At 43.5% G+C, this 27,785-nt stretch overlaps 2 protein-coding genes across 2 annotated transcripts; one reads left to right on the top strand and one right to left on the bottom strand.

Moving 5' to 3' along the window:
• The first annotated feature begins 360 nt into the window (after window positions 1-360).
• LOC106658219 (MDS1 and EVI1 complex locus protein EVI1-B-like) lies at window positions 361-17,645 on the top strand. Its single transcript, XM_023459756.1, has 5 exons — window positions 361-770; window positions 15,567-15,912; window positions 15,948-15,996; window positions 16,079-16,318; window positions 16,382-17,645. The coding sequence occupies exons 2-5, from the start codon at window positions 15,726-15,728 to the stop codon at window positions 17,475-17,477; spliced, it is 1,572 nt and encodes a 523-aa protein (XP_023315524.1). The 5' UTR covers window positions 361-770; window positions 15,567-15,725; the 3' UTR covers window positions 17,478-17,645.
• An 8,277-nt stretch (window positions 17,646-25,922) lies between these two features.
• LOC106658218 (gastrula zinc finger protein xLCGF3.1-like) lies at window positions 25,923-27,779 on the bottom strand. The gene is made up of 3 exons (XM_023459755.1): window positions 27,710-27,779; window positions 27,379-27,634; window positions 25,923-27,078 (listed from the first exon to the last, which is right to left on the bottom strand). The coding sequence occupies exons 2-3, from the start codon at window positions 27,631-27,633 to the stop codon at window positions 26,227-26,229; spliced, it is 1,107 nt and encodes a 368-aa protein (XP_023315523.1). The 5' UTR covers window position 27,634; window positions 27,710-27,779; the 3' UTR covers window positions 25,923-26,226.
• Window positions 27,780-27,785: the final 6 nt, after the last annotated feature.

Here is a 27,785-nt window from a genome sequence, read left to right as displayed (position 1 = left end):
AAAAACGTGTGCTTAGTGAAATCAATAAAAATTATATAAAGCAACAACGCCTTGCCTCTTAAAAGAAAGTGTCGATCAACGTACATGTGTGCTTGGATAAATGCATTGTTGCATATTGTCCATTGACAAATACTTATATTATCAGTGAACGAAGATTTTGAACAACATAACGTGGGTATCGTCGTATCGACGACGAAGCTCGCAGTGCGATCGTATCTCTTTTTTAAGACACGTATTTCGTACACATAAACAACAACAAATATACCAGTGCCGCAGAATCGCGGGGTGGAGCAGCTCGCTACTACTACTCACTGTGCCTCGTAGTAATAGTAGCAGCAGTAGTACTCGTGGTATTACTAGGTAGATAAATAGATATATAGTCTCTTTCTCTCTCTTTCTTATACCGTGTGTGGCAGTGTGCAGCTACTGCAGTTTTGTAAGGAGCGTCTCGCGGGTGCGCGCTCGCGCCTTTTCTATATACACACACACTCATAGAGAGCAGCAGCAGCAGCAGCTCGAGCGCTGCCGAAAGAAAGACAGAGAGAGAAAGAGATTCGCTCTCACGAAGAGCCAAGAGTTTCCCACGAAAAGCGATCTTCGAAGCTCCTTCTGCACAGCTGCAGCGCGCGATATAACAGGGACCGCCGATGCAGCAGCAGCAGCAGCCGACTCTGTATATGTAATATATACAGAGCGAGAGAGAAATACTCAACGACTCTCACTCAACTCAACCTCGCGCCAAAGCCGATCTCAATGGAATGACAGAGAAGGTAAATTTGCTACCAACACATTATACAGCTTAACTGATATCAACACCCTGATTTTTTTTCTGCATACTTACTCTCTGTGAGTGTACGCCACTGCACTCGAGTCGCGTCGACTGCATTACAGGCTCGTTTTTGTATATAAGATACGTATACGATCGCGCGCGCGCCACGCGTGTGAAAAACTGACGAAATAAACGTTTCAGAGAGGAGGACTTACGTCCTGTGTCTGTCTGTGCCTATTTCTGTACGTGCGCGTATGTGTCTCATCCTTCCCGGGCAAGAAAACGAAATTCGATCTTTCGCAAAACGCGCGTATGTAAACCGTATGTACAGTACCTCGCGCAAGCTAACCCACCCACGCGATTGCGCCAAGTGCGTTTGTGCCAAGTGTGCGTCTCTCTCTCTCTCTCTTTCTCGCTCGCAAAAAAAAGCTTTCGTTTCCTCGTCTCATAAATTTCAATCTAGCTGGCACATCTCTGCAGCTATACGTATATAAGATACGTATATAGCGGTGAGAATTTACAGCCGCACACGCGGGATCGTCGAGTCGAGTCGCGCGCGCGCGCGAGTCGTTTACGCTCTTGAAATTCATCGAGCGGTGGCGAGGTCCCGGCCGATTGTTTTAAATGACGAAAATCGGACAGGCGGCCGGGCGCAATTGCGAAGTGAATCGTTGACGTACCGACATTGACGGCCGCTTGATGTATTGATATTATTAGCAAGATCGATCGCTATCTCTTTTATACAGCCATGTATGTGCCTATGGGCTCGCGCGATCCAAGATGTCAATAAATCTCATAACTCGTCAAGGTCATCGAATTTCACTTTAGCCTCTCGCGCGACATTTGCATACAACACATTTTATTATTTAAAACAAAAAGTCCTAAAAATAAAAAGCGATAAGTCAAGTCGCGAGAGGAGCGGTAATAACAGCTTTCGTCCTTTTGGTGCACCGAACCGTGTGTGCGAGCGAAAAATCGTCAACAAATCACCGCGAGATTTATCAGTCTTTCTCCGCGAGCCTCGGCACACGATTCATCTTCCACGCCGACGCTCATATACATCGAAAGAAATGAAAAGAAAAAAAAACGAAAGAAAGGAGGAAAAAAGCGATGGTTTTTATCATTCTCCGATATTGCAAGATACGCGCTTAGAGTCGCTTAAAGTTGCGAAAAATGCTAACCCGTATAGATTTGAATATAGTATATATGCGCGGTTCAGCTGGGTTCGGGATATCTCTCCTCGTCGTCGTATAGCTCGAGCGAGAGAGACACAATCGTGAGAGACTCCCATCGCGCGCGCGAACAATGTCTCGCACACACGTGTCTGAGCTGCAGACGCTACGGAGCCGCCGCAGCCGTCGCGAAGAACTGCAGCGTTTAAAGACAAGTGCCCGAACTAACGAGTCGTTTGCCAAACAAATTATATCGGTTAAATAAGAATGCGTAACGCACGAGACACACACACGCACATGTATATAATACAGCGGACTCGACGCGGCGCACGAGTCGTGCGGTAGCGCAAAAAATGAGTAGTTACATCTGTACATGATAGATATTTATTTATTTAATTGCGATCGGCTGCGCAGTGCACACACACATCGCACACGTGCGTCGCAGCATTATTACGCGGGGGAATTTCCGTTTATAATAAGTGTACACCGCATTGCTGCGTCGTCCCGATAAATTCTCTTCGACGACCTGCGAGTTCGAGGGAGGGCGAATCGTGCGATGTACGTGTGTATCGGCGCGACTCGACACAAAAAGCATGTGTATTTATACGCGTTTTTTCGCGCGCCCGATGCGTACATATGTACGCGACGACTGCAAGTGAAAGTGATCGACTCTGCTTCGTACGTATAAGGCTGAATTAGAGAAATATCGATATCGATCGAGTACAATGAGGTATTATGAGCTGTTGGCGGTGCAGTGACGAAATCCTTCGTGCATTCGAGCTATATATGGAGGGAATCTTCCGAGTAGATCATCTTCGGTCAGAGCATCGCGTCATACGATGTCGATAGCGACGTATAATACGTAATGTCGAGCGCGCATGAGCTTGAAGATCTGCTCGTCGCATCGACTTTGAGTTTCTTCAACATCGAGGAATCGATCGATCCATCAATCGAGCAACGAGAGGCAAAATTATTAAATCGATAATAATCGCGTTCCCATGCGTATTACGTGAAAATAAAAAGTCAGAAAAGTTACAGCGAGTGCATCTTATAAATCATAAGTCGATCGCAGCGACATTACATTGCATCATTAATGGAGCAGTTAGCTAACGCGCGTAAGAGTATCTGAATCTTCGGTCCGCTATTTATATCGATCAAGTCAAGCTACTCTACTAAGCGAGCTTTATAATATATCTTTTTCATGAAATTACAATTGAACGTATGAAAAGTAGAGTTTCTCCCTCTCCTAGCTAGCTCTGACTCGATCTGCCTTCGCACGACATAATCTCGCTTATAAAATCATTGCAAGCTGATGTACATATTGTCATTTACATGAAAAGCCTATGCGCGAGATCGTCGAAAGTGAGCGCGTAAATCGGTTAAGCGATCGACTTATATTATATGCGAGATCGGCGTATATACGCGGATTATCGCACAGGCCATGCAAATCGTTATAGGCAATGATAATACACGCGAATGTAATAAAAAAACAGGAGAAAAAAAAGAACTGGTGCGCTGGCCGGGTACGAAAATTTCGAAGGCTGCAACCTACATATAGTCGTTATTACGTAACGATACGAATAGCATATTATATGTGTGTACATATATTGCATTTTGAATTTGGCGAATTATAATATGTTTAAAGTGTATGTATACCAGCTCGATTCTCTCTCTATATAAAACACGGGATCGGTACGGTACGGTGCGGCGCGCGGACAGTGAAAGTCACGCGGAGCTCAGCACACTGCGCGCGGCGATCGATTCGACTGCATTATATTATATATGTGTGTATACTCGCGCGAGCTTCGCTTCTCTTTTCTTGCTTTTCTTTAATAAAGACATTGATCAAACGGGAGAGGTACATAATATATAAACACACAGCCGCCGCCGCGGCTCAAGCTCAGCTTCCCGCGAGCGCGCGCAACATTTTGAATAATGCGAGAGATCGGCGGGCAGATTCGCATCGGTCGTTGTTTCGAGCTCTCTCGCGCAAGTGCATCGAGATAAAGTGCGAAAAAAAGGGCGCGGTCATCATCATCATCGTCGTCGTCCTCTCTTCTTATACATATATACACGCTCACCTTTCTCGCGCGCGCTCACAAATGCGGAATGTAAATTGCCAATTTTTTTTCCTTTTTATTTTTATATATATTATATACACACACGTACGTACGAGAGCTTGGCACACTGGGAGTCTTTCACCCAATTATATATTATATTTCGCGCTCGAGTACGTACGTGTGTAAGTGTGTATGTGCCTGTCCTGCCTGCCTGCCCGAGTTGCACAGAAAGTGTTTCTTCGGGCGCGCGCGCGCGCGAGAAAGAGAGAGAGAAGGCCGCGAAGACGTAGATTGATGATGATGATTATATGCATATGCGCGCCGACAAGGTGTGATGTGTATCGCGGAGGACAATCAATTTTCCCGACTCTGTTACAAACGTCGCTGTTTATTAAGGCCTTATCCGGAATACTTCGTGATATAAAAATGAATAAAAAAATTAAATAAAAAATAAATATAATAAGACAAGCAGCGTGTATGTAGGTACGAGCGCGCGGTTGGCAAAAATTTCTTCTCCTTGATTGGTCAAGCGTGTCCGCACAATAGCCGATAGCGACTTGTATTTTTCCTCGCAATGACTAGCAGGAACGGACAAGTATTTTTTTTTTTACTTTTAATTCATCCTTCGCGAGTCGTACACAATGCGCTCGATCGCGCGGTAGGGTAAAAATTCAGGCTAATTGAAAATACGAGTCGCGTCAATGATGCCGTAAGTGTGTGTGCGTGTGTGTGCGTGTGTGTGTGTGTGTGTGCACCGAGATATATACATGCAGCAGTGGTGCGCGCGTTTATCGGGATCGCGCTCCCCTACCTCGTCTCTAAGAAAATTATAAAAATCGAGAAGAGAAAAGCCTAGGAGCTCGTCGACGATCTCGCGACTGTATAATGCTCCACTCGGCTCGAGCCTCGAAAATGAGAAACAATGATCCTTTGCTCTGTTGCGCGCGCTACTGTTGCTACCGCGCGCGTGAATATTTCATGAGTCTCTCGCCGAGCAGCTCTGTCTTTCTCGCCTTCCACTACTACTACTACTACTGCTATATAAGCTACCGCGCGCGCGAAAACACGAGGAGGAAAGAATTCAGGGCGAGGTTTTATCTTTTTACACAGCAACCCTTTTCCGTTAGATTCGTACGTACGTATAGGTATGTACGAGTGGTTATCCTGCGCCAGCTCCGTTGGCTTCTATTATGTATACACCCGCACACGCGCCGCGATGATCTCTTTGGAATAACATTGACACTCCGCTCGCGATCCGTACGAGAGGTGTTATAGCGTACACACACGCGTGTATACATTAAAATCGATGATTTCTCATTAAGACTACTACTACTACTACTCGGCATGCCGTTGGGATTAGTAGAGATTCCTCGTCGACACGCTCGACGGTGTGAATAATAACGTTTGCACTGGGAATTATTGAAATAAGTGGTGGTATCGACGAGATGTGTATCAATAATGGTATGATACATAAGTGTGTGCTCGTCATCCGTCAACTTGAACACGATAGAAAATATGTCTCGGGGACCGCGACGACGACGACTCGCCGTAGAGCAAACAGTAGTTTCACTTTACAAGTAATACAGATCGTGTTATGTATCGTGTATACAAAGGAGAGCCCATCGCGAGCGAACGACGACGAATAATGATGATGTTTTTTATCGAGGTCGCTCGATGAGACGCGGATCGCATAACTACAAATCGAATTTGTAAAAATATTTACACTTTTCAAAATATGCTAACGCTGATGATCTTTTCACCCGCGCATGTAAATCGCTTACGTGCCGTATACATGACACCTATCGGATAATAGGTATATGAATATAAATTACACACTCGAGGCATCGAGAGCTTGAAAAAAAAATTCGGTACAATCGTATAATGTACATTGTAGGTTGTGTGAAACCTCAAATAAGCAAGTGAGCAGAGTAGTGTGCTCGGTCAGGTGGCTTCTTCTTCTTCTTCCTCCTAAGCCGCAGAGATCTGTGGCTTTTCCGCGGCGCAGTGAGAAAATTGCAGACTCGCGCGTCCGTCCGTGGCGCAGAGGCAGAGTCGCTCTCTCATCGCCACACGAATATCATGATGATGATGATGCGCTATATAGACCGTGGCTCAAAGTCTCGTAAGATGGCTCGCGAGCCGCATCTTGTATACCTATCCTAATCTATATGTGTATCGCTGCGCGTCACACGTACACATGCAAGTGCGGTAAATATGTGTAGGTTCGAGTGGGAGGAGTATGTAACGAGTGCGTATGTGCCTCGGATTTTTTTTTTCTCTCTCTCTCTCTCTCGACTGCTACTACTGCTGCTGCTGCTGCTGCTCCTTTGACTATCCCACTTCTCTGTGCAGCGCTACGCGGAGTCTTCATTTTTTTCGCCTCGTTTTATTATCCGATTCGTCGATCGATTCTATAATGTACATCTAACGTCCGAGAACATTTGTTATTCCGATTATATATTGCATATTGCCTCGAGCGTGTGTTCCAAGTCGTCGTAGTCTTTTGCATGTTTTTTCAAAGTCAATGCGTGCGGACGATATACGTAAGTGCAGCTATATAGCTCCAACAGCCCGCCATGTCGTGTCTATGTGTACGTTAAATACGTGTGTGTGCGAGACGATCGAGAGAAGAGAGCAAAAAAAAAGAGCCCCGACGTACTCAATGTGTATCATAATATGTCTCTCCTCGGATCGGCCGGAGAGCAGTTATGTATGAGACCAGCGCGTAATATGTCTAATATCGTCGGACTCATCGGCCGCGAGCGATTACATATGTACGCGCTCGCAGTCCGGGATCGATCGATCGATCGAATTGAAAATTAAACGCGCCTCTACAAATCATCCTGTGTGACTTTTATATTGTATCGCCTTCGCGAGCACACACACGACGATTATATTGTTTTTTTTTCTTCTCTTTTTTTTTAATCGTTGACACAGACACAACGAGATTAATCGAAATTTTTGCCTCGCGGGAGCAGCTTATTATTACATTAGGAAAAATATACAACCGCGCGAAAGAATAACATTCCGATGCTAATAAAGAGGAGAGCCAAGGAGAGAGAAGGGGGCGAGAAAAAGTGACGTACATCCTCTCGACGCGCGACGTGAAATCCTCCAAGACCTTCGGTCATATGTATGAAGATGATTTCACAATTATCAAAAGGAGCTTCGATCAATGAAAATATTATTCTTTCGATGGAACACTTTCGACTCCTTTTGATATATTGTCATATTCTGCGCGGATAACAAAAACATCGCGCGCCGAGAGTTGCGAGGCCCGCAAACGCAAATATAAAGCTCGCTCGATCGGGCAAATATATCAAGGCATGCGCGTACACACATGCCAAAGGCTCGCGCGCTCGTGCATAATGAAAAAAGAAAATTAAATGTAAAGAAAAAGAATAAGAAAAAAAAGAACGTCATCGTGCATTAGACATCCCAAAGCAGCTGCAGCAGCGGCAGCCTCGATTTCGAGAAAGAAAAACACATTCATCGACTTAATCATCGCGCAAGCGAGAATATAAACAACGCGTGCGATGCAGTGCGTAATTTCCGATGCCCGAAAATGGTCTTGGCCGAGTATATAATGTGTATACATATGCGCCGCGCACATAATGAATATATTGACTGTTGGCCGCGCGTTGCGATGCATCGATAAGGCAAAAATGTCAATTTGGACACTCGAACTGCAGGCGAGAGAGAAAGAAAGAAAGAGAGAAAGGGAAAGGGTTCCGGCCGCAACACAACACTCTGCACTCGCGCGTCCATGTAATCCGCGTGTACCTTTATATACATGCACACATTTTGCAGATCATCTCGTCGCGAGCACGCGGATGTACACAAAAGAGAAAGAGTTGGATTGTTCGGCGGTGACATGCATTCACCAAGGTGCGCAATAAACGAGACACGAAGACGACGACGACGATGACGCGCTGCGCTTGAGCTGTATACGCAAAAGAGAAAAGAAGAAGAAGAAGAAGACCTTCGTCAAGGTCTGACATACACAGAGGCGCGTGAGGCACGAGCAGCAATGAGCGCACGTATATAGAAAAGAACCTCGGATGATGCGTGTGTGTGTGTATTATATCTATATATTTACACGACCCATATTCGAACTAAATGCGCGACAATCGATCCGAAAAAAGCATCATCGACAGCAGCAGCTATGGCAACTGCAGCGATCGAGCAGCGATGATTCGCTATTGTGCAGCATCAGCACAGCCACTGCAAAGCCGAGTTGGACGTTTTATAACGAGCTGTTAGCTCTCGAGGCGCATAGCATCGCAGTGGCAGCTCGAGGAACGTATTTCGCGAGTCTAAGCGAAATAAGAATATATAACTCGCCATGCGTACGCGTTGTATATACATCTGCGCCGGAGCTGATGCCGATGCTGCTGCTGCGGCCAAGCTCTCGATGCGCAGCCTATATAACGGTAAATTGGCCAAGTACGTCTAGGATGCATACATGCTACCACCAACGTCGATATCTTATCGAGCTTCTCTCTCTCTCGGCCTTTTGCGCGTCGATCTTTGTATTTAAATTGCTTCTGCCTCTGTTACTGCTGCTGCTGCTCTATATGCGCGTGTCTCTAAACGCGATCGCATCTCGAGATTATTTCACGCAGTGGCAGCGCTCGCACGTCCATAGACGCACGGCAGCCACAAACTCATTTATATAAATGCGCTACGTCCATCGATCGCGACTATATAATACGACGACGAGGCTCGCTCGCGTAAACTTCGGTGCGATATTTCGAATCTCGTTATAATGCGTCGCTCGAGATGTTCCTCCGCGTGGCAGTCGACAACGACGACGACGCGTAAATTGACAGATATATTCTCTTATGTATATAATGCACATCTCGGCGCATTATATTAGTCATCGCGCGACGATCGTGAACGTATATACCTATAGGCGGCTCGGAGCATCTCGAGGCAGTGATTTATATGTAACGACCGTGTAAACTGGTTTTTCATTCCGTTCCGAGAAGAAAAACTGCCGAGCAGCCTGAGCGAGCGAAAAAGAGAGCGATGCAGCAGCAGCGGCAATGGCAATATGAAGTGCACATCTTCGTATCTGCGCGCGCGCGCTATATATTCTAATATTAATTCCTACGATCGAGCCGAGAGCCATTTTTCATTGTACCGTACGTAGTGTACACGGGGTGCGCGCACATGCCCAACCTGCATACACGCGTACACACGCGAGTTTTATTAATTAAGCTTCCGCGTGTAATGCCTGAGATATTACAAGCTGTGCGCGATCGAGAATGAAAAAAAAAACTAGAAGCCGTGCGCGATGTAGTCGTCGTGCGCTCGTCTTGCGCTTGTGTACGCGAAATGTTCCGCGAGTATAATAGTTGTGCGCAGCGGCAGCCACCCACACACGCGACCGGTAAACGCGCATATATTATAGCTCGAGCAAAACAAACAAGCGTCGATAAATCTCTACAATGTACATAATAACGCGTGCATACACACGTTAAATGAGAGAGAGAGAGAGAGAAGAGATCGTTAAACATTTTAATTCAATGGGACGTTAACGACGCGACGTGCTCGCGCTTGCAAAATTCATCTTTATAATACTCGCACGCGAGAAAGAGCGAGAAAGAGCGAGAGAGATCGTGCAAACGACGAGCGGTACGAGACTCGCCTCGTTCATCGACGAGACAAATTGAAATATCCGCAGCTCGCAGAGGAGGAGGGAGTCGGTCGAGATCGCGTTAAGGATAAACAAGGATGTGCAAAATTTCAATCTATATATTTTCCAGTTACATCACGATGTAATGGGTCGTGCGGCAGGCGGCGAGCACTAATAAATATTCATAATTAAACGCGCGGTATGCACCTGCACACACACGAGCTTATAAGCGAGATCGCGACTCGTCTCTGTGAACGTATATACATGCGTCGTGATATAGTTATGATGATCGTGTGTGTGTGTGAGAGTGTGAGTGTGTCGCGTGTGCGCACGAGGCGGCAATTACCGAGAGCCGAACTGAGCCGAAGCTCGCGCACCGAGTAGCCTCGATCGCTATTTTTTTTCTCTCTCGCTCTCCTCGTCTTCTTTCCAATATATAGCAGTAGCCTTTATCTAGGCAGCCATTGTGGATGAGACGCTTTGAATCATCGACGATCGCTAATTCACCGCACGTCGTCACCTAATTCAGAACACAAAAGACGGATTGGCTGTTGTTTCTTTTTTTTTTTATAAGGTCGTAAAACGATCGGTCGTTGTTTTGCTTTTGTTTCATTTATTTATTTTTTATATTTTATTTTATTGCTCGCTTATGCACGAGCGTCGTGTATTTTATATCGAGCTATGAGTAAAGGTCACGTGCAACAGCGCGTACATATTCACTGAAAAAGAAATCGAAATTTTGCCCAGAAAAAAGAGAAGGGCGTGTGCCGACGGTCTCTCTCGGAGAAAGAATGAGAAAATAAATACTGTTACGACAAGGACGAGGGAAAGAAAGAGAGAGAGAGAGAGAAAGAGATGCACCAGTGTCGGCACTCGCCTTTCTACCTTGGCGTAGCTCGCGATTAAAACTGGATTTCACGTAACACTGAAAAATCCTCCTCCTCCGATCGTCGTCCAAGACGTCTCTTTTTTTCTCTCTCTATCTCTTTCCAACTCTCCTGCACACGCACGCGTGCATCATTAGTTTTTCTGCAGAATTATAACGATCAAATTGCCTTTTATAAATATTTAGCGTAGCTCGGGAACTTTCACGCACGCGCGGCGCACTGCACCGGCTACCGCATATATGGGATACGCCAGGCCCCAAAAAAGAAGCTCCGCTGCATTTAAACCGAACTTCTCATCTTCCTGAAAAAGTATACAAACAAACACACACACATGTACGATATAATGAAGCCTCCAGCGGTCTAGACGTTATATGCGCGCGCGGACGGAAAATTTGTGCAATTCCATGCGGCGTGCCCGCGCGCGCATTTGCTCGCAGGTTTCCCTCGCGTGGTTTATAAAAGAAAGGATGTAGGTCGTATGAATAAACGTTTGGAAATGAAACTGTTTATTATGACGCTGCTCTCTCTCTCTCTCTCACTCTGGTCGCCGATGCTGCTGCTGCTGCCGCCTCGAGACGCGCTCGCGTGTAATTGAAAATTTCCTCGACCGGTTCCGATGTATGGCGATTTTCCTTCGGACATACTCTTCTCTCTCTCTCTGTGCACGCATGTACACACGCGCGTGAGGCAGGCTCTCAGCTCGTATCTATGATAATTAATAACGACGATTATTAGGCAGCTCCCCGGTGACAAGGATATCTCGCGCATTTTTACCACCTGTATCGACCGGCGCGCATTAATGTCCGGCCTACCAATGTGTGCATATAGAGCTACGATGCATGTGAACGTATATAACGCATGTATATGGCATGAGCGCGCGTATACAAGTTCGCGTTCGCTAATGATCATTTTCAACGATTTTCAATTTGAAGCAGCAGCGCGTGCAGACGTGTGCGCAGTGCGCCTCGGCGCGCGGCCACCAATGATTTATAATACTGGCTCCTGATGCTGCTGCTGCTGCTGCTGCTGCTCCTGGCGCTCTGTATCTCTGTATGTGTTAGTGGTAGATACACACGTAAAAAGAGCAGCAAAGAGAGAAGCTGCAGTACAGCATCCAAAGCTGATGCTGCTGCTGCTGATGCTGATGCAGGAGTGGTCGAGTGAGAGTACCGTTGCTTTGCTCCAGTTAGAAGGCAAGGTTCTCTCTCTCTCTCGTTCTCTTTCTTTCTCTCTTTATCTCTCTTTCTTTCGCTAGTACGTGTATGTGTGTTTACGAGTCTGTGTTTGTGCATCCTCTAGTTGCAACCACACACGTACTTCGCTGCACATAGCACGCACGCACACACACACACAAACACGTGCAGATTCTTGCGTGCAGATGAAAGAGAAATTTATACCCCGTTTATGCACTGAATGTGTATGTCGCTGCAATGGCTTATCTATGTGCAGCAGCTCGAGTCTTTCTATATATATGATAGATATATACAAATATAGATGTATAGTATGTATGCGATATACATAAATTTTAGACTAGACTGTATTTCGCATTGATAATTTCTACCATTTCGCGAAATGACAATTATCGGCTGTGCGTATGGGTATGAGAAAAATTTTTCACACGTAACACACTTTTTCTAATGATACACAATTTCCCTTAAGTTCTCTGTACTTACGGTACATTTACAATTATTAACTATGTACACATCCACTACATGGCGGCTGATTAAAAGTATATGACCGTAAAGTACTTCGCTAAAGAAATTCACTATACAAATACATCACTAATGTTTTGCATCACATGAAAATATTGTCTAATTTCGATTATTGAAAAGAGAAGCGAAATGAATTCGACTCATTACCCAGTTAGAAAAAAAATGTATTATGAAATTCATCTTTACATAAAAATTAATCTTGGCAAAAGAAAAGTACATTTTAGGCTGGTGATCGTCTTGGAGAAAGGACACTCGCAGGGCAACGTACACATTTCCTCAAAAATTAATCTTTGTGTATAAAACTGCAACTCGGGTCCGGGCGCGCCAACAACAATTAGCGTGAGAAACAGAGATCCACACTCGTGATTCATAAACACACTCTAAACCAACAGAATATCTGACCATGAGAATAGGAACGTGAAAAAACAGCTAAAACTCTGGGCCACGACAAGCGGGCAAAAAAATAGATATATCGCGAAGTATGTACGTATAAGTGGAGCTCGTAAGGCGACGTGACTCCTGAGATAAATGGTCGAATCATAGCTTTGATTGTACTCCCAGTTGACAATAGTTGGCGTGACGAGCTCGAGAGGCAATTGGGAAGCCAGTCAAGTGAAACATAATCACAGAAAGAGAAAGTAGTCATATAAAACTACAAAAACTAGATGAAATAAATGTGCATCTGGTGGCAGAGTGGCCCAAATCATCCGCCTCTGCCATCGGTGCATGCGGAGTGGTCGTCGAGCCGGGTTGGAGACTCGACCAAACCATTCCGGGTGTCTGATCCAATATTTAGTCATGAAGGGTAAATCTTTCTTTCGCATTTCCACAACTACTCATTGTGGGGGAAGTATAGACATTTTCTTAAAGATAATTTTATTATTCATAAAATGAAATAAAAATCATAAGAAATACAGCATTTTTCGTTTCGCTTACTCTCACAACGCAGATATTTAAATTGAAAATTCATGATTTACATACTACTACAACATAAATTTTTTAATGAAATAATGACTAGTTAGAATGACTTGACAAAATTGTTGTATTCGATTAGTGAATCCTCATATTGGTTTCTGATAATCAAATCACTAAAAAAGGGAGCACTAATGTAAAATTTTTAAAATTAGTCCAAAAAAATGTCCATCTGTGATGGCAGCATGGTTTAAAGCATCCGCCTCGCTGCCAGTGGAGTGGTTAAATCGAGGCTTAAGTCTCGGCGAAACCATTTCAGGACTATCAGCAAGTGAAATGGAATCGTTTGAAGGGTCATCCCGTCTTTTATATTTATTAATATATTAAATTTTTTGAAGACCCAGTTAAAGTCACATATTATTAATTTCGGGACAAATTCAATAATGATGACCAATCGACATGAGTCATGACATTTATAGTTGCAAGTAGATTGCATTATGCGATGGTATGCTCCAAGGGCGCTTTGAAGCACTAATATATAAGAAAAAAGTTACGGGAGTAAATAAATGAAATTTTGATAACTTGATGAATGCTTGAAGTATATAAAATTAATAATTTAATGAAAATGTTTATTGAAGTATGTGAAATAGATAGTAGATATATAGTATAATAGTATTTATCGCTTAACTTTGTTTCAACTTCACGACACAGAATGATAAATTTTATTAAAAAACATACACATTTTTATTTTGAAAGTTTCTCAGTATATTCCATGACACCAATAAATATGCAATATTCAATCGGCAATCGTTGGCCCTCGCACTCATAAAATAATAAGAATCATAATTTCCTGGTAAACGATGTATTAGAAAATGTTCAGTCAGTCTTGTTAGTGGAAAAATCACGCGTCTGCATCATTTGTGTATAATTTTTCTCTCGAGTCATCACCATCTCGCGATATCCTTTCGTTGGACGCTGTATAAAATAACTTTGGCCTGCGCTCATCCCATCAAGGCGACGTACAATTAGTATTCGCGCGTTACATATAGCCCCGAAAGAAAAACAGCCCGAATTAATAGCCGCGCGAGTGAGAATAATGTCTCGACGCGCGTATATACGGCACTCTTATTATGTGCGTACCTATATAGTAATAACATAAGCGTGTAATGGTTACGAAACCTCCGAGAGACGAGCTAAATGAAAATAACAAACGTGCAGTTCGCGACAGGCGACGGCGCGACAACACCCGATCATTAACGCGTCAAATGAGAGACAGACAGAGAGACTAATACTTTCATAACGCGATCGCTGCGTATATAATACAACACATGAAATTGAGGAATGCGCTCTTTCTCTCTGGAGCTCTTTTTTCTCTTCGTCGTACCTTTTGTACCTCTTCTCGCTTGTATTTTGCGTGCTCTGCGCATATACCCACACACACACACACACACACACACACATATATATCTCTACCCAATTACGAAAGTCGAACGGATCCCGGGCGAAACGTATATACGCGATCAAGACATTAAGTCGTTTTCGACGAATATATATAGGATATGCAGTCCCGCACAGTCCAGCCGCAAGTATGGACGCGCAGCGCCGCCGACTGATGCAGAAATTGCAGCTTCTCGCCCAGTTTCATGCGTAATTGACTCGGAAATTTTTGAGCGAGTAGTCCCCATGGCCGCGTGCCTGCATTATATACCCTTATACGCTTAATGATAAGGTATGGCAATTGCGCGCGTACATGCACATGCATATATACGCACACACACCGATACATTATTATAGTACGTCGAGCGGCGCACTCGCATGTGCTACGGAGTGGCATTATAGAGACATCAAACGCTCTCGAGCTCGGCCAGATACACATACAAATACGTATGTATGTATACGCGTTTATGCGGATATTTCCCATTGATGAAAAAAACTTTCACTGGTCATTTACAATACTCGCGCGGAGATCGCTATTATACAGCGTGTACCTGTGTGCTTGTGTGTGTCTGCTCGATCACGAAGGCATAATAATGTATACTGTAAACATTTACGCGCGTGTTCAATATTATGTCGGTAATAAAATCGTATAATCTAAATCGGAGCTATTGTGCGCTATAGGTGCGCTGATACTACTTAACTCGGCACTGCAAGTACATACGCATACTCTCGTATAGACCAGTGCTACTTGCACGCGTCGTTTTCACCTTCGACGCGTCGAGATCGGAGAAATCTAGCTCGCCGTTATAAGTACGTGATACGCGATGTAGATTATTACACCTGTCATACACCGACTTTTCGCCTAGATAGCCAATTTAACGCGATGCTCCATCTCCCTAGAATAATATATAGATCAATCGATTAATTTATTATCTGGATATCTGGATTAAATATTTGGCTCTTGTGATTTTTACAGGTAGACAGATGCATCAGAAGCAGCAGCGAAGAACTAGCGTGATTTAGTCGACACATCGAGCAGTATAACCTGGCCAGAGCTAGAGAAACAGCGGGTCTTCGTGAGGTGCGAAGACTGCCGTACGTGACGAGAGGAGCCGGCGGCGAGCGAGACTGTGATATGAACGAGTACCTCGGCCTGTGCCGCCGTCGACGTGAACGAGAAGACGACGAGGACAGCAGAGCCGACAAGCGGACCACGACGACGGCGACGAGCGGCTTCGTAGCAGCCATGCGAGAAAAAGACTCGAGCCCCCGGAAGATGCCCGGCCACATAAGTCCCAAGCAGGCGAGCATCTACCCGCTGAGTCTGCAGTCGTCGCAGCACCATCATCCCCATCAGCACCACCAGAACCATCACAGCAGCAGCCATCAGCACCACCTGCACCACAGTCGTCAGGTGGCCAGCACGGCCGTCGAGCAGTCGGCCACCTCGACCGGCATCGACATCATGCTGCCCTACGACCTGAGCAGCCACACCCAGCAGCAGGCGAGGGGCTCGTCCTCGAGCACGACCAGCTCCACCTCGTCGGCGCATCAGCCGCGCATGAGTCCGGCGGCTAGGCCCCACCTGACCTGCGGCGGCTCCAGCTCCGACATGGACGTGGACGTCGAGCAACCCCTGGATCTGCGCCTCGAACACAAGAAGGAGGGACTGCGGGACGAGAATCAGAACGACATCGAGGTGCTGAATCAGAACAGCCTCGGCAGTCCGTCGCGGAGCAGCACCTCGTCGGCGGAGCCACAAGTGACAGCCCAGCCGGGGCCACTCTCCAGTTACCACTCGGCGGCTGTTTTGTTCGGGCCGCAAGTCGCGCACCACGGGGTGCATCCCCTCGTGCTCGAAGCCATGTACCGAAGCTCTCAGAAGCAGCAGCAGCATCAGCAACACGAGAGGCAGTCGCAGCCCCCACCCATAGTGCCGGAAATGCCCAAGATTCAGGTCCGAGCACTGCCAACGATGGTTCCTTTGCCGAGCAGCCGGTTCGCGGCGTCGGCAGCGGCGTCGCCCTCGTCGACGCGCACCGCCACCTCGTCTCCACCGATCCTCGTCGCGGCGGAGCCCAGCACGACGGCCAGCTCGAGTCAGAGCAACGGCGGTGGCCCCAGTTACAGCTCGCCAGCGACCTCCGGGCCGCCCAGCAGCAACAAGCCCAAGGACCGCTACTCCTGCAAGTTCTGCGGCAAGGTGTTCCCGCGCTCGGCCAATTTGACGCGGCACCTGCGCACCCACACGGGCGAGCAGCCCTACAAGTGCAAGTACTGCGAGCGCAGCTTCAGCATCTCGAGCAATCTGCAGCGTCACGTGCGCAACATACACAACAAGGAGAAGCCGTTCAAGTGTCCGCTGTGCGAGCGATGCTTCGGCCAGCAGACGAATCTCGATCGGCATCTGAAAAAGCACGACGCCGACGGCCCGACGATACTCGACGAGGTGCGCACGAGGTATCACGGTCAGCTGCCCCAGCGCACCTCCGACGACTCGTACTTCGAGGAGATACGCTCGTTCATGGGCAAGATCACGTCGAGGAATCAGGCCGCGGCGGCGGCTGCTGCGGCTGCGGCTGCCCTTCCTTACTTTCCCGGACTGCTGGCCAACGCCGCGAGCGCCGACTCAGGGCCCGAGCATCAGACGACGAGATCGTCGTCGGCCTGGAGCGGCGACAAGCAGCAGCACCAGCAGACACACAGCAAACGAGCGCAAGCTGCAGCGGCGGCAGCAGCCACGGCTGAATACTTGAGCGATCGAGAAAATCTCAGTTCGAGGTCGAGCAGTAGCGATCAAGACGGCAGCGTCCATGAAGCGGAGCAGCAGCTGCACCAACAACAGCAGAGAAGTACCACCGCGTCACCCACGGCTAATAACACTTGACGACCATCGTGTATCCGACTGAAACGAAAATAATAATTGATAAACTCGATACATAGCTAATGTGTTCATAAATAGCGATAAAAACATATTGTGCGCGCGCGTGTGTGTATAATAAACATTTTATGTAGGCTCGATATACCATTTACACAATGATACATTGAAAACGACTGGAGCGGGTCTTGATCGGACTCCGCGTGCGTTAAACTGCATGTATAGATACCTACGCAATAAATGCGTGCTTATACTAGTTATGTGTGTGTGTGTGTGTGTGTGTGTGTGTGTGTGTCTGTGCGTGCGTACATATACATGTGCATCGATACATTTTAACTTTCTCGCGTGCAAAAGCAAAAGAAAAAAAATAGTAGCCGAGGGAGAGAGAGAAAGAGACATGTTCTAATCCGCGCTCGCGATATCGCAGCATGCTATACTGCTGCTGCTGCTCCTATATGCATGTATATAGAGAGAATTAGCGGTGCTTCTTATATTTCAGACGATGACCTCTCGTTCGAGCGTTGCGTTACACTTTATGTTGGCCGCTGTAGCAGCCACTACTGCACGATGCCACGCCTTAACTCGCTCGGCCGATATATACAGATATAATATACCTATCCGCTGTACATATACCGTATTACTATATGCACGCGAGCAGCCGAGTCTCGTCGCGCGCAGGAAAGGTACAGTTGCTGCGGCTGTGTCGGTGGCGGCGGCGGCGACGGCGAGCCCGATCAGGCGCATCGCGAAAGTGAAACGCAATAAAGAAGCAGCAGCACTCTCCGCGCTCCGTAGCTCCGCGAGCTGGCAGAAGAAAAGAGAGAGAGAGAGACAGAGAGTCCCGCGCGCGCGAGCTGCAGTGGCGATACTTTTCGATATACAACGCCTTCAATTATCCGCCTTTCTCTCTATCTGCTGCTGCTGCAGTTGCAGTTAAGCTACTCTATACTCGCAGCTCGTTTTTGTCGAGCAAAGCGCGCGCAATTCTTTACTTTTTGTTGCTCCGTCTTGTTTTGTTTTCTGCGAGCGAGCGAGAGCATACGCCTTTCTACTTACATTTTACATCGTGTGTACCGATGTACACGTACACACGCGTATACACACACACACACACACCCGAGTGTTTTTACGACAACGGTGCATCAACTGCAGTGGCCGCGAGCGGTGCACGCAGCAACATTCATTTTTCAATGATGGGCCTCTAATCCCTTCTCGATTGGCTCTTTCCAACGTTATTAAGGACGCGTTCGAGTGTCAGAGCTCTCGCGCGATCCTATAAACAAAAAGCTCTCCTCTACTCGCCAACGCCAGCAGCAGCAAAAGCATCAGCAGCTGTGCGCGCGTCGAGCCTCTCTTCCTCGTTTGTCATCCTGATCGAAAGGTATTCAGGAGACTCTTATAATATCCCGGAAAAAAAGGAACGAGAGAGAAGCTGATCACTCATGCGCGTCCGAAAAAACCCTGCTCTGCCGCTGCTACTGCCGCATTTCATTCAACTGGTTTCGCCTGTTGTGCATATAAATATGTGTACAAGATACAGCATCAACAGCACCATCTCGATCACTCAAAAATTTTCATTTCGACCGTTTACGATTATCATGTTCCTTTTTCATTTTCTCTCTTTCTTTCTTTCTCTCTCTCTCTTTTCTTTCTTTCTCTCTCTTTTTTTTCTTTCCCTCTCTCTCTCTCTCTCTCTCTCTAACGCTAAACGAAACAAGGTAACGAGACACATTTCTCCCGTTGCACCTCGAGCCTCGGCATCAGTGAGAAGAAGATTGAGCAAACTTGCACGTGTGTATGTGATATAGCTCTTAACTCACGGGTGGTTCCCTTAGTGCCAGCAACGAAAGTAGAACACACAGATTCTCCTCTGGCGGCTTGTTACCTGCGCACCTTTCCTGTCTCTGTGTATCTGTGTGCACACTTCTCTCTCTCTCTCTCTCTCTCTTTTCTCTTTTCTTTCGAGCAGAGCTTCGTGAGCCCATCGACTCTTTATACGCGTCTCATAACACACACACAATATCCAAAGAGAGAAAAACAGATCGGAATTCGTTTCTCTCCCACGCAGCCCTTTTTTGAGCAACTCTCGCCGCCAAGAATATTAGCTATTACTGTATTTGAACTCGCGAGAGAGACGTATGTGCAACTCGGCAACAGCAACAGCAGCAGCAGCAGCACATGAGAGGCAGTCGCACTATTCACTTCTTTTTTTTTCACTCTGTGCAATTGGGTGTTCGTTTTCGAGCCTCGTCGTTTGTGTGTAGATATATATTTTTTCTTAGTGCGTATAACGTAATAGCAAACTTTACTTCCGTCGTTTGTGTATGTATGCGTGCGCGAGAACACTCGCACCCTTCGATGCAATCGATGCGCCACGGATCGATTAGTCGACGCGATTCGTTGTACATAAATTAATACTTCTCTCTCGAGCTTCGGGCGAAAATGAAAAAATATTGCACGTTTGTATGTACGTATTGAGCTATCGTCATTGTTATAATTAATGGTCGGTACGTGTAGTAAACACGGCAAGGAGGAGAGCTCCGATAAAGCTTACGGAGAGTCTCGTTTTTATGCGCAGGCGAGAGAGAGAGAGAGACTACGTGGGGTTACGAAATTAAATACACACCGAAAAACTTCCCACAAAATCGCCACTCCTCGTTCCACAGTTGCGAAAATCTATACTCACTCACACTCTCGTGCAGGAGTCTCTCTCTCTCTCTCTCTCTCTCCGTGTATTCGTGTACGTGTGTGTGTTTTTAGGCTATCTATCTTACGACGCCATCACTCTTTATAAAGTTTATTGTATTCGCGCGACTTTTCGATACGATCTTTTATATGTAATATGTATTTGTATATCCGAGCGCATGCATACATGTAATTGTAAATGTAGAGCCGCAAGCACACAACACGCTGCGCGTGAAAAATCACGCGAAAAGAGTACATTTTCACTTGCGAGCCATTGGTGCGGACAGACAGTGACTTTTTGCAAGCGATAAAAAGAAGGAAAGAATTAAGGAAAAAGGAAATAAGTAATGTCTTTTTTTTCTCGACAAATTGGAGAAGTAGAAAAAAGCACGCCAAAAATTATTTGTACGCGTAACTCTTAAGACAAGGTGTCCTTGTAAATACATTTGTTAATTTCGAAGAGATAATTTATTTTTATGTATACCACTATATTGCTGTTATGAATTGATATTAAATTATTTTTATAACGATTATTACTATTATTGCTATTATTGCCTGGAGCAAAATTCTATATGTACTAGAAAACATTCATCACGTTATTTTTCTCTCGATCCTCCACAAGCGGAGCAAAAGTGCGCTGATTCAAGTTTTACTGGTTTTCGAATGTGTGTGTTTGTGCATATCGAGCTTATCCAAATGCGTCCATATCTATGCGATGCAAGCCGCCGGCGCACGCTGTAAATAACATTTCGTCGAAATTTTCCCCGAAGATATTCATGGATGCGATTGTTCCGCGATTGAAATGTCATTGGGTTACTTTTTGCGCGTTGAAACTTATTGTACCGTAGCTCATACTTACATCGTTGAGAATAACGAAATTACCAACTGTGACTTACGCCATTGTAAAAATATATTGTATATTTAAAAAAAAACAGAAAAGAAAGAAGAATCGAGGACCATTACTTTGAAAAATAATATTAATGATAACACACACGATGATGATATGTAGCGAGGTGCGACGGCCATGAAGTAAAACGATGAGAAGACGATTTTTCATTCGGTCGGGCGAACGAAGCGATTGAACAATACCATAAGATTTTTTTCTCTCTCGTTTCGTTCAAGATCGGTACGTATATATTTATAAAATATATCTATATACGTAAGGGCGCTTCACTCTTCTTTATTATTCTCATGATTCTCTGTGCTGTGCTGTCGCGGAAAAACAATAGACGACGACGATGCCCTCTTTTATACATGTATTACGTTTTATCGATGCACAATGTATCCTACGATCATCATGACGTTAAAAAAGAAAATGATAAGTACGTTCCTTAAAAAAAAACACAATCTCACACACGTCGTTACGTAAAAGCAGAGAAATACGATTTTTAATGTTACGATAAACTTATGATTACTTCTCGAACGCGGTTTTATATGTCGTTTTCGGATTTAGCTTCCTCTCCTCGAACCACTATTATTTTTATTACTCACCTCTATATTTTACCTCTCTCTCTGTTTTTTTCTCATCTTTTACTATGATTATGTTTCTCTTTCTTTAAGCCCTGGAAATTCTCCATGCGCCGATTCAACGAATCCCACCGAACGTCAAAAAAAAATGTTTAATTGGTCGAAACCCCGACATTACATTTTACATGTCTTAATTTTTTTTACCCTCAACTCGAACTGGTGGTCAAAAATCGTACTGTATAAACATTACACGTGTAAGAAATAAAAGCTATATCTAGTGTGCGAATGTGATTTTTACAAAACGAGGTTACCGATTATACAATTTATAAAATACCTTAGACGAGGAAAATTATACTACAAATTTATTATTGATTATGTTATTTTACTTATACGCGATTGTCCCGATGATGGCTGAACGATTGAGCGACAGCATCAACGACGACGAATCGCACGCATGTGTTTTTATAAATATATAAATATAAAGTATACATAAATTGTAATTAGCGTTTAAGACGAAAAGTGAGAGAGAGAGAGGAGGGAAATGGGCGCTCGTTACCTTTAGTTTGTACAATTTCGCCGTAGCCTGTACCTATCAATCAATGATTTTAATTACGTGTAAAACAAATTACGTTTGTCTGAATAAGCTACGTTTTACTACCTATATAAATGTTAAACAGTAATGATACGAAAAAAGTACTTTGTAATATATTCCGTTTCGATATCATTGTAATAGACGTGTGTACGTAATATTATATAAAATAAGATCGATATGTTTTGTTTCCTCAATCTCGTCGAAAAATCTAGGCGAGCACGAGAGTTGCGACGCACACGAGCTCCTCCTCGTACATGCAGCACGAGAAGCTTATTATTATATAATACAATTATATCGTTGTACAGAAAGTGTCATATACGTTTATACATTATGAGAAAAAAATGCAAATATACACTGAATATAGGATATAAAAATGATTTTTCATTGATTTCCACTGCCATTTGGTTTCTACGCATCTTTATAGCGCCGAGAGTCGATCGAATTAACCGATCGTGAAATTTGAAGTTTTATGTACCACAGAACAGATACCGATGTACTGCGCAGCTTCTACACACGACCGACCGATCGATCGATATTATAAATTGTCGCTGCAGCTCGCGCGCAACCACGAGAAAGTTTAGGTATGCGCGTTCTTCGCGTGTACTGCTGCGCGTCACGATCATGCGATACCCACACACACACACACACACACACACACACACACACACACACACACACACAGACGCACGCACGTATATAATTGCTTAACGCGAAAAAGTCCATACGTCTATATCCTGTATTTAATTTGACTCGTCGATTCCGGCTAAATCCTCTTATACCCCGGTCGTCTCCGATACACGCGCGGCGGCGGGGATGATGCACGCGCGTACATATGCAGACACGTGTTTGTGTGTGTAAGTGCGCACTGTAAGCGAGTAGCAGCATCGAGTAGCTGCATTGCAGCCAGTCAATCTCGAGAGAGAGAGAGAGGAGGTATTTTTCTATCGAAATAGTTAGGCGTACGGCAATTTGCGAGCCTACGCCAGCATCGAGATACTACACAATTTAGCCACGCCACAGCTCGTATAAAACTTGATTGTACAAGCACGACGTCCGATATACACGTGTAATAAATTCGATGAAAATACATGGAAATTACCGACGATGAAATAGTTGATAGAAAAAAAAATAAATATAAATAAAAGAGCGAACGAGAAAAGAGCGCTTGGCCGTCATTTTTCATCTTTCACTTGGACAGGCCGTAACATGTTGTACCCCATTGCTGATAATCCTCAGAAGTTATCGTAATTAAAAAAAGATTTTCCATTAGAGCCGTATGCAGTACACACACATATGTAGGTATATATATACAGTGGTCGTTATGAGCGATCGCCGCACAGTCTCTCTTTTTCACATACATAGTGCACCGCACGTGGATTCTAACGATTCACCGCGCGCTTGATCGATAGAGGCCAATTTTAACTTACATAAATAGATAAGTATAGCATTCGCGGCGGGGCCTACTTTTTTCACACGCGCACACACGTATAAGCGTACACAAATCCACACGATGCTGCGTTAAATAGTACGAGTGCGTCGCTCAAAAGCTGCCTGATTTTATAAAAGCTTCTCGAAAAAGAAGCAGAGAGAACGTGAGAAATTGTCCAAGCTCGGTGAGATGTTCGCGAGGCCTGATGAGTAGAAAAAAAAAACAATCTAATCTAGACAAAAGAAAAAAATATAGTGTGCTGGCGACCGTCTTGGAGTAAGGACACTCGCAAGGCAACGGATGCATTTCCTCAAAAACTAATCTCTGCGTATAAAACTGCAACTCGAGACCGGGCGTGCCAACAACAATTAGCGTGAGAAACAGAGATCCACACTCGTGATTCATCCGCCTCTGCCATCGGTGCATGCGGAGTGGTCGTCGAGCCGGGTTGGAGACTCGACCAAACCATTCCGGGTGTCTGATCCAATATTTAGTCATGAAGGGTAAATCTTTCTTTCGCATTTTTGTGGCATAAGTATAGACATTTTCTTAAAGATAATTTTGTACTTCATAAAATGAAATGAAAATCATAAGAAATACAGCATTGTTTGTTACACTTACTCTTATAACGCAGCATTTAAATTACAAATTAATAATTTACGTGCATGCGAAAACGTAGATTTTTTTCATAAAAAAATCCCTAGTTAACGCGGACTCTCACATTGGTATCCGTTACAATTACAAGGCAAAAATAGAGCTTGTTAAACAATAAAAAATTCTTGTTTGGTCTTACAAATAAAGGATTTCTTTTCGAATATTAAACTTTTTTCCTGTAATTTGATTCTAAATTTTTAATTAATATCAACGCTTTTTTTTACTCTCATTACAAGTTTTCGTCGAATCATCATAACAAATTAATTATTTACTTACGACCGCAACATAAATTTGTCTTACTTGTTGCAAGACTCTTATATTAGTCTCTGGTATAATAAAAATGTAAAAATGAAGCTATTATTACGATTATCAATGGTTGGATAATAAACAGTTCAATGAAAAGTTCTCGGCCTATCTTGATCATAGAACAATTTCAAAAAATGACATTCTCTTTGATAAATTATTAATGAACTTTATTTATGTTTGTTTATAAAAGCAATTTATTTCAAAGCTAATCGTAAATTTTCTAATTAATTTCTGCATATTAACAACAGCTTTACGATGCCCCGATAAAAAAATGGTGCTATCCTGCGATGAATTTCAGCAGATGCATGGTCAGCGCAACTCCTCCGTTGCTCAAGCAAAGTGTGAAATCCATACATTTTTTACGTTTTTCCGACGAGCTCAACACGACCCACAGTGGCTATACATATACACGCGGCCCTCGATTGCCGATGTTTCGCGGAAAAAACAACAACAACGTGTACGACACGATGTTTGAGAATATTATATAAATTACCGGGTGCTGCCGTCGCTGATGATTGAAAAGGAAAGTTCGAGCATATAATCCATTTCCAATAGTGTTAGCGAATGAGCAAGAGATATTTTGCAAGATAAATGCACGCGTTGCTCTTTAAAACGGGCCGCTAAATCGATCGCAGTTTCGCGAATACCATAATATAATGTAGCTGTGGTGGCAGCCTAATAAGGAACGCCTCGTGTATCTGTCTCGTATATGCTGGTATATGTACATGTAGGTAATAATAAAAAATGGGAAGGATAATCAACGCCGTGTTATAATCTCATACTTATGTATACTTGACAATCGCGAACCTGTATGAATACGTTTACTATATGACACCGCTCGAGCGCAGGTAGCCACGCCGTTAGCTGCAAAAGCTCACAAGCTGCACAGCTCACAAGCTGCACAGCTCGAGCCGAGCCTCAAGAACGTCTTTTTTCCACATCCCCCTACTCATAAAGTGTTATATGAGCAACTCTATAAAAATATGTCATAAATTTTTTTCGTTGAACGCGCTTAGTGGAAGTTGATAATTGTTCATCGAGGTCCCAAAATCATGCTTAACCGTGAATACGATTGTGTATTGAATCAATACATAATTCCAGACTTCTCATTAGTGCACAGGACTTACCACACAAATCACAGATGTGTATTTTTGTCTTTGCAGCATCACTTATTAAAATAAATGCATTAGGATACGAAAAATCATCACACATTTGAAATATTTGGAAAATTTTGGAATTTTTCAGAGTGCATCAAGAGTTTGGGATTTTGGAAAAGGTTTACAAAAAATTCAAAATATTTGAATAAACTACATCCAAGACGTGTTTTTAATACATTTATTCGCAATTAACGCACATTTTACAGTGGTAACAAAAATGACGAATATAAAATTTTTTGATATAAATAATCAAAATGTATACAGATAAAATTATGAAAAGCTAACATTTTTTTACGAAATTAAAATAAAATATTTATGTTAAAAAGGACACATTTACATACCACGACAATGCTTAGGGTCCATGGGATTTTTATTATTATGTTCCAATGACATGTGACGTTGGAAGAGAATTCTGCACTTCATTGATTTATAGCTCCTAGCTTTATGGAATTCATGACAAACATCACACTAGACACATTTGCTCTCATCATGTTTTTTACTTATATGTTTCTTAATCGCATTCTTAGATGAATATGATTTTTCACATAAATCACATATGAAGGTTTTTATCTCATTATGCACTAATTTTACATTCGATTTTAGCTCACTTTTTTTTCCAAATGACTTGTGATATTTCTCACTTTGTCGGCTTTGATCATGTTTTTTACTCATATGTTTTTTAAAAGCACTCTTAGATGAATATGATTTATCACAAATTTCACAAATTTCCTCGTCCTTGTGTACTGCTTTGTGAACTTTGAGAGCATCCTTGCGATGAAATGATTTGTCACATTCATTACATGCAAAAGGTTTACTTTCACTATGTACTGAGTTTATGTGTTTAGTGAGGCCACTTTTCCGTGAAAATGAGCTGGTACAATTTTCGAAATTACATGCATGACGATCGTCCTTGCTACTTTGGTGTACTTCGATTATGTGGTTTTTGAGGCAACCTTCTCGTTTAAATTCTTTTTGACAAGTTCCACATTTGAATGGTCTTATATCTTCATGCACTGTCATGTGTTTCATTAAAATGTTTCTAAGACCAAATGATTTTTGACAAATTTTACACTCAAATGGCTTGATAGGATTATGTACTACTTGTATATGAGAGATAAGGTAACTTTTTCTTGCGAATGATTTGGAACAATCGTTACAATGAAATGGTTCACTAGAACCGTGTTTAGACTTGATGTGTACATTCAGATTTGCCCTGCGTAAAAATGATTGATGACAAATTTCACATGTGAATGATCCTCTCTTGGTCAATATTGTTGGACTTTTTTCTTTAACAACAATCGCCAACTTGTTACGATTTGCCTGGAATTGAAATTTTTTGTTGGTTTAGTTTCATAAAGTATTAAAATTAAACAGCATAGTCCAAAAAAAAAAAAAAATAGCTGAACATAAGAATTAAAATAGTAATGAACATAAGAAAATATTTAGAAATTTAAAAAAATTGTTCGAAATTGAAATAGTACGATGCAAGTCACAATGCAAGCAATCATAGACACTAGTAAATTTACTGTATAGTACTATAGTATACTATGTCATTCATGTAGTACATCAGTATCTAGAGTTCATCATGTTATCATGATTGATAATTAAAATTGAACTTACCGCTGAATCTTCGGATGAATTTGGTTCATCAGTTCTAGTTGTGGTAGAGTCACCTAGACGTAGATCATTTACTTCATTGCATGTGTCTTCTGCACATTTTTGAGTCATAATCGTAAGATCTTTAATCTGTGTAAGCAAAACTTCTGAATCTTTGGATAAACTTGGTTCATCAAATCTAGTTGTGTTAGAGTCAGCTCGATCGTTCACTTCTTCGCATGGGTCAGCTGCCACAATATCCTTAGACTTTTCAGACATCCTAAACAATAAATTAATGGAATAAGGGATTTATACTTAAGAACTTTGAATAAAAAAAATTAAACATCAACAGTACCTGATTAAATCGCTTTCACTGGCTTTCACACGTGGTTCATCAAATCTAGTTGGGTTAGAGTCAACTCGATCGTTTA

The sequence above is a fragment of the Trichogramma pretiosum genome, unplaced genomic scaffold, assembly GCF_000599845.2.
Source record: "Trichogramma pretiosum strain Unisexual culture from Peru unplaced genomic scaffold, Tpre_2.0 scaffold104, whole genome shotgun sequence".
NCBI classification, from domain to species: Eukaryota; Metazoa; Arthropoda; class Insecta; order Hymenoptera; family Trichogrammatidae; genus Trichogramma; species Trichogramma pretiosum.
This window is presented reverse-complemented; position numbering and strand designations above follow the sequence as displayed.

Excerpts from the sequence above, each read along its gene's own strand:
- LOC106658219 (XM_023459756.1), top strand. The coding sequence starts at position 15,726 with ATGAACGAGTACCTCGGCCTGTGCCGCCGTCGACGTGAACGAGAAGAC. Across the intron at positions 15,913-15,947 it reads GGCGAGCATCTACCCGCTGA|CACCACCAGAACCATCACAG; the intron begins GTCTGCAGTCGT and ends CATCCCCATCAG. Across the intron at positions 16,319-16,381 it reads CAGAACAGCCTCGGCAGTCC|TTACCACTCGGCGGCTGTTT; the intron begins GTCGCGGAGCAG and ends GCCACTCTCCAG.
- LOC106658218 (XM_023459755.1), bottom strand. The coding sequence starts at position 27,633 with ATGTCTGAAAAGTCTAAGGATATTGTGGCAGCTGACCCATGCGAAGAA. Across the intron at positions 27,079-27,378 it reads ATTCATCCGAAGATTCAGCG|GCAAATCGTAACAAGTTGGC; the intron begins GTAAGTTCAATT and ends TTTCAATTCCAG.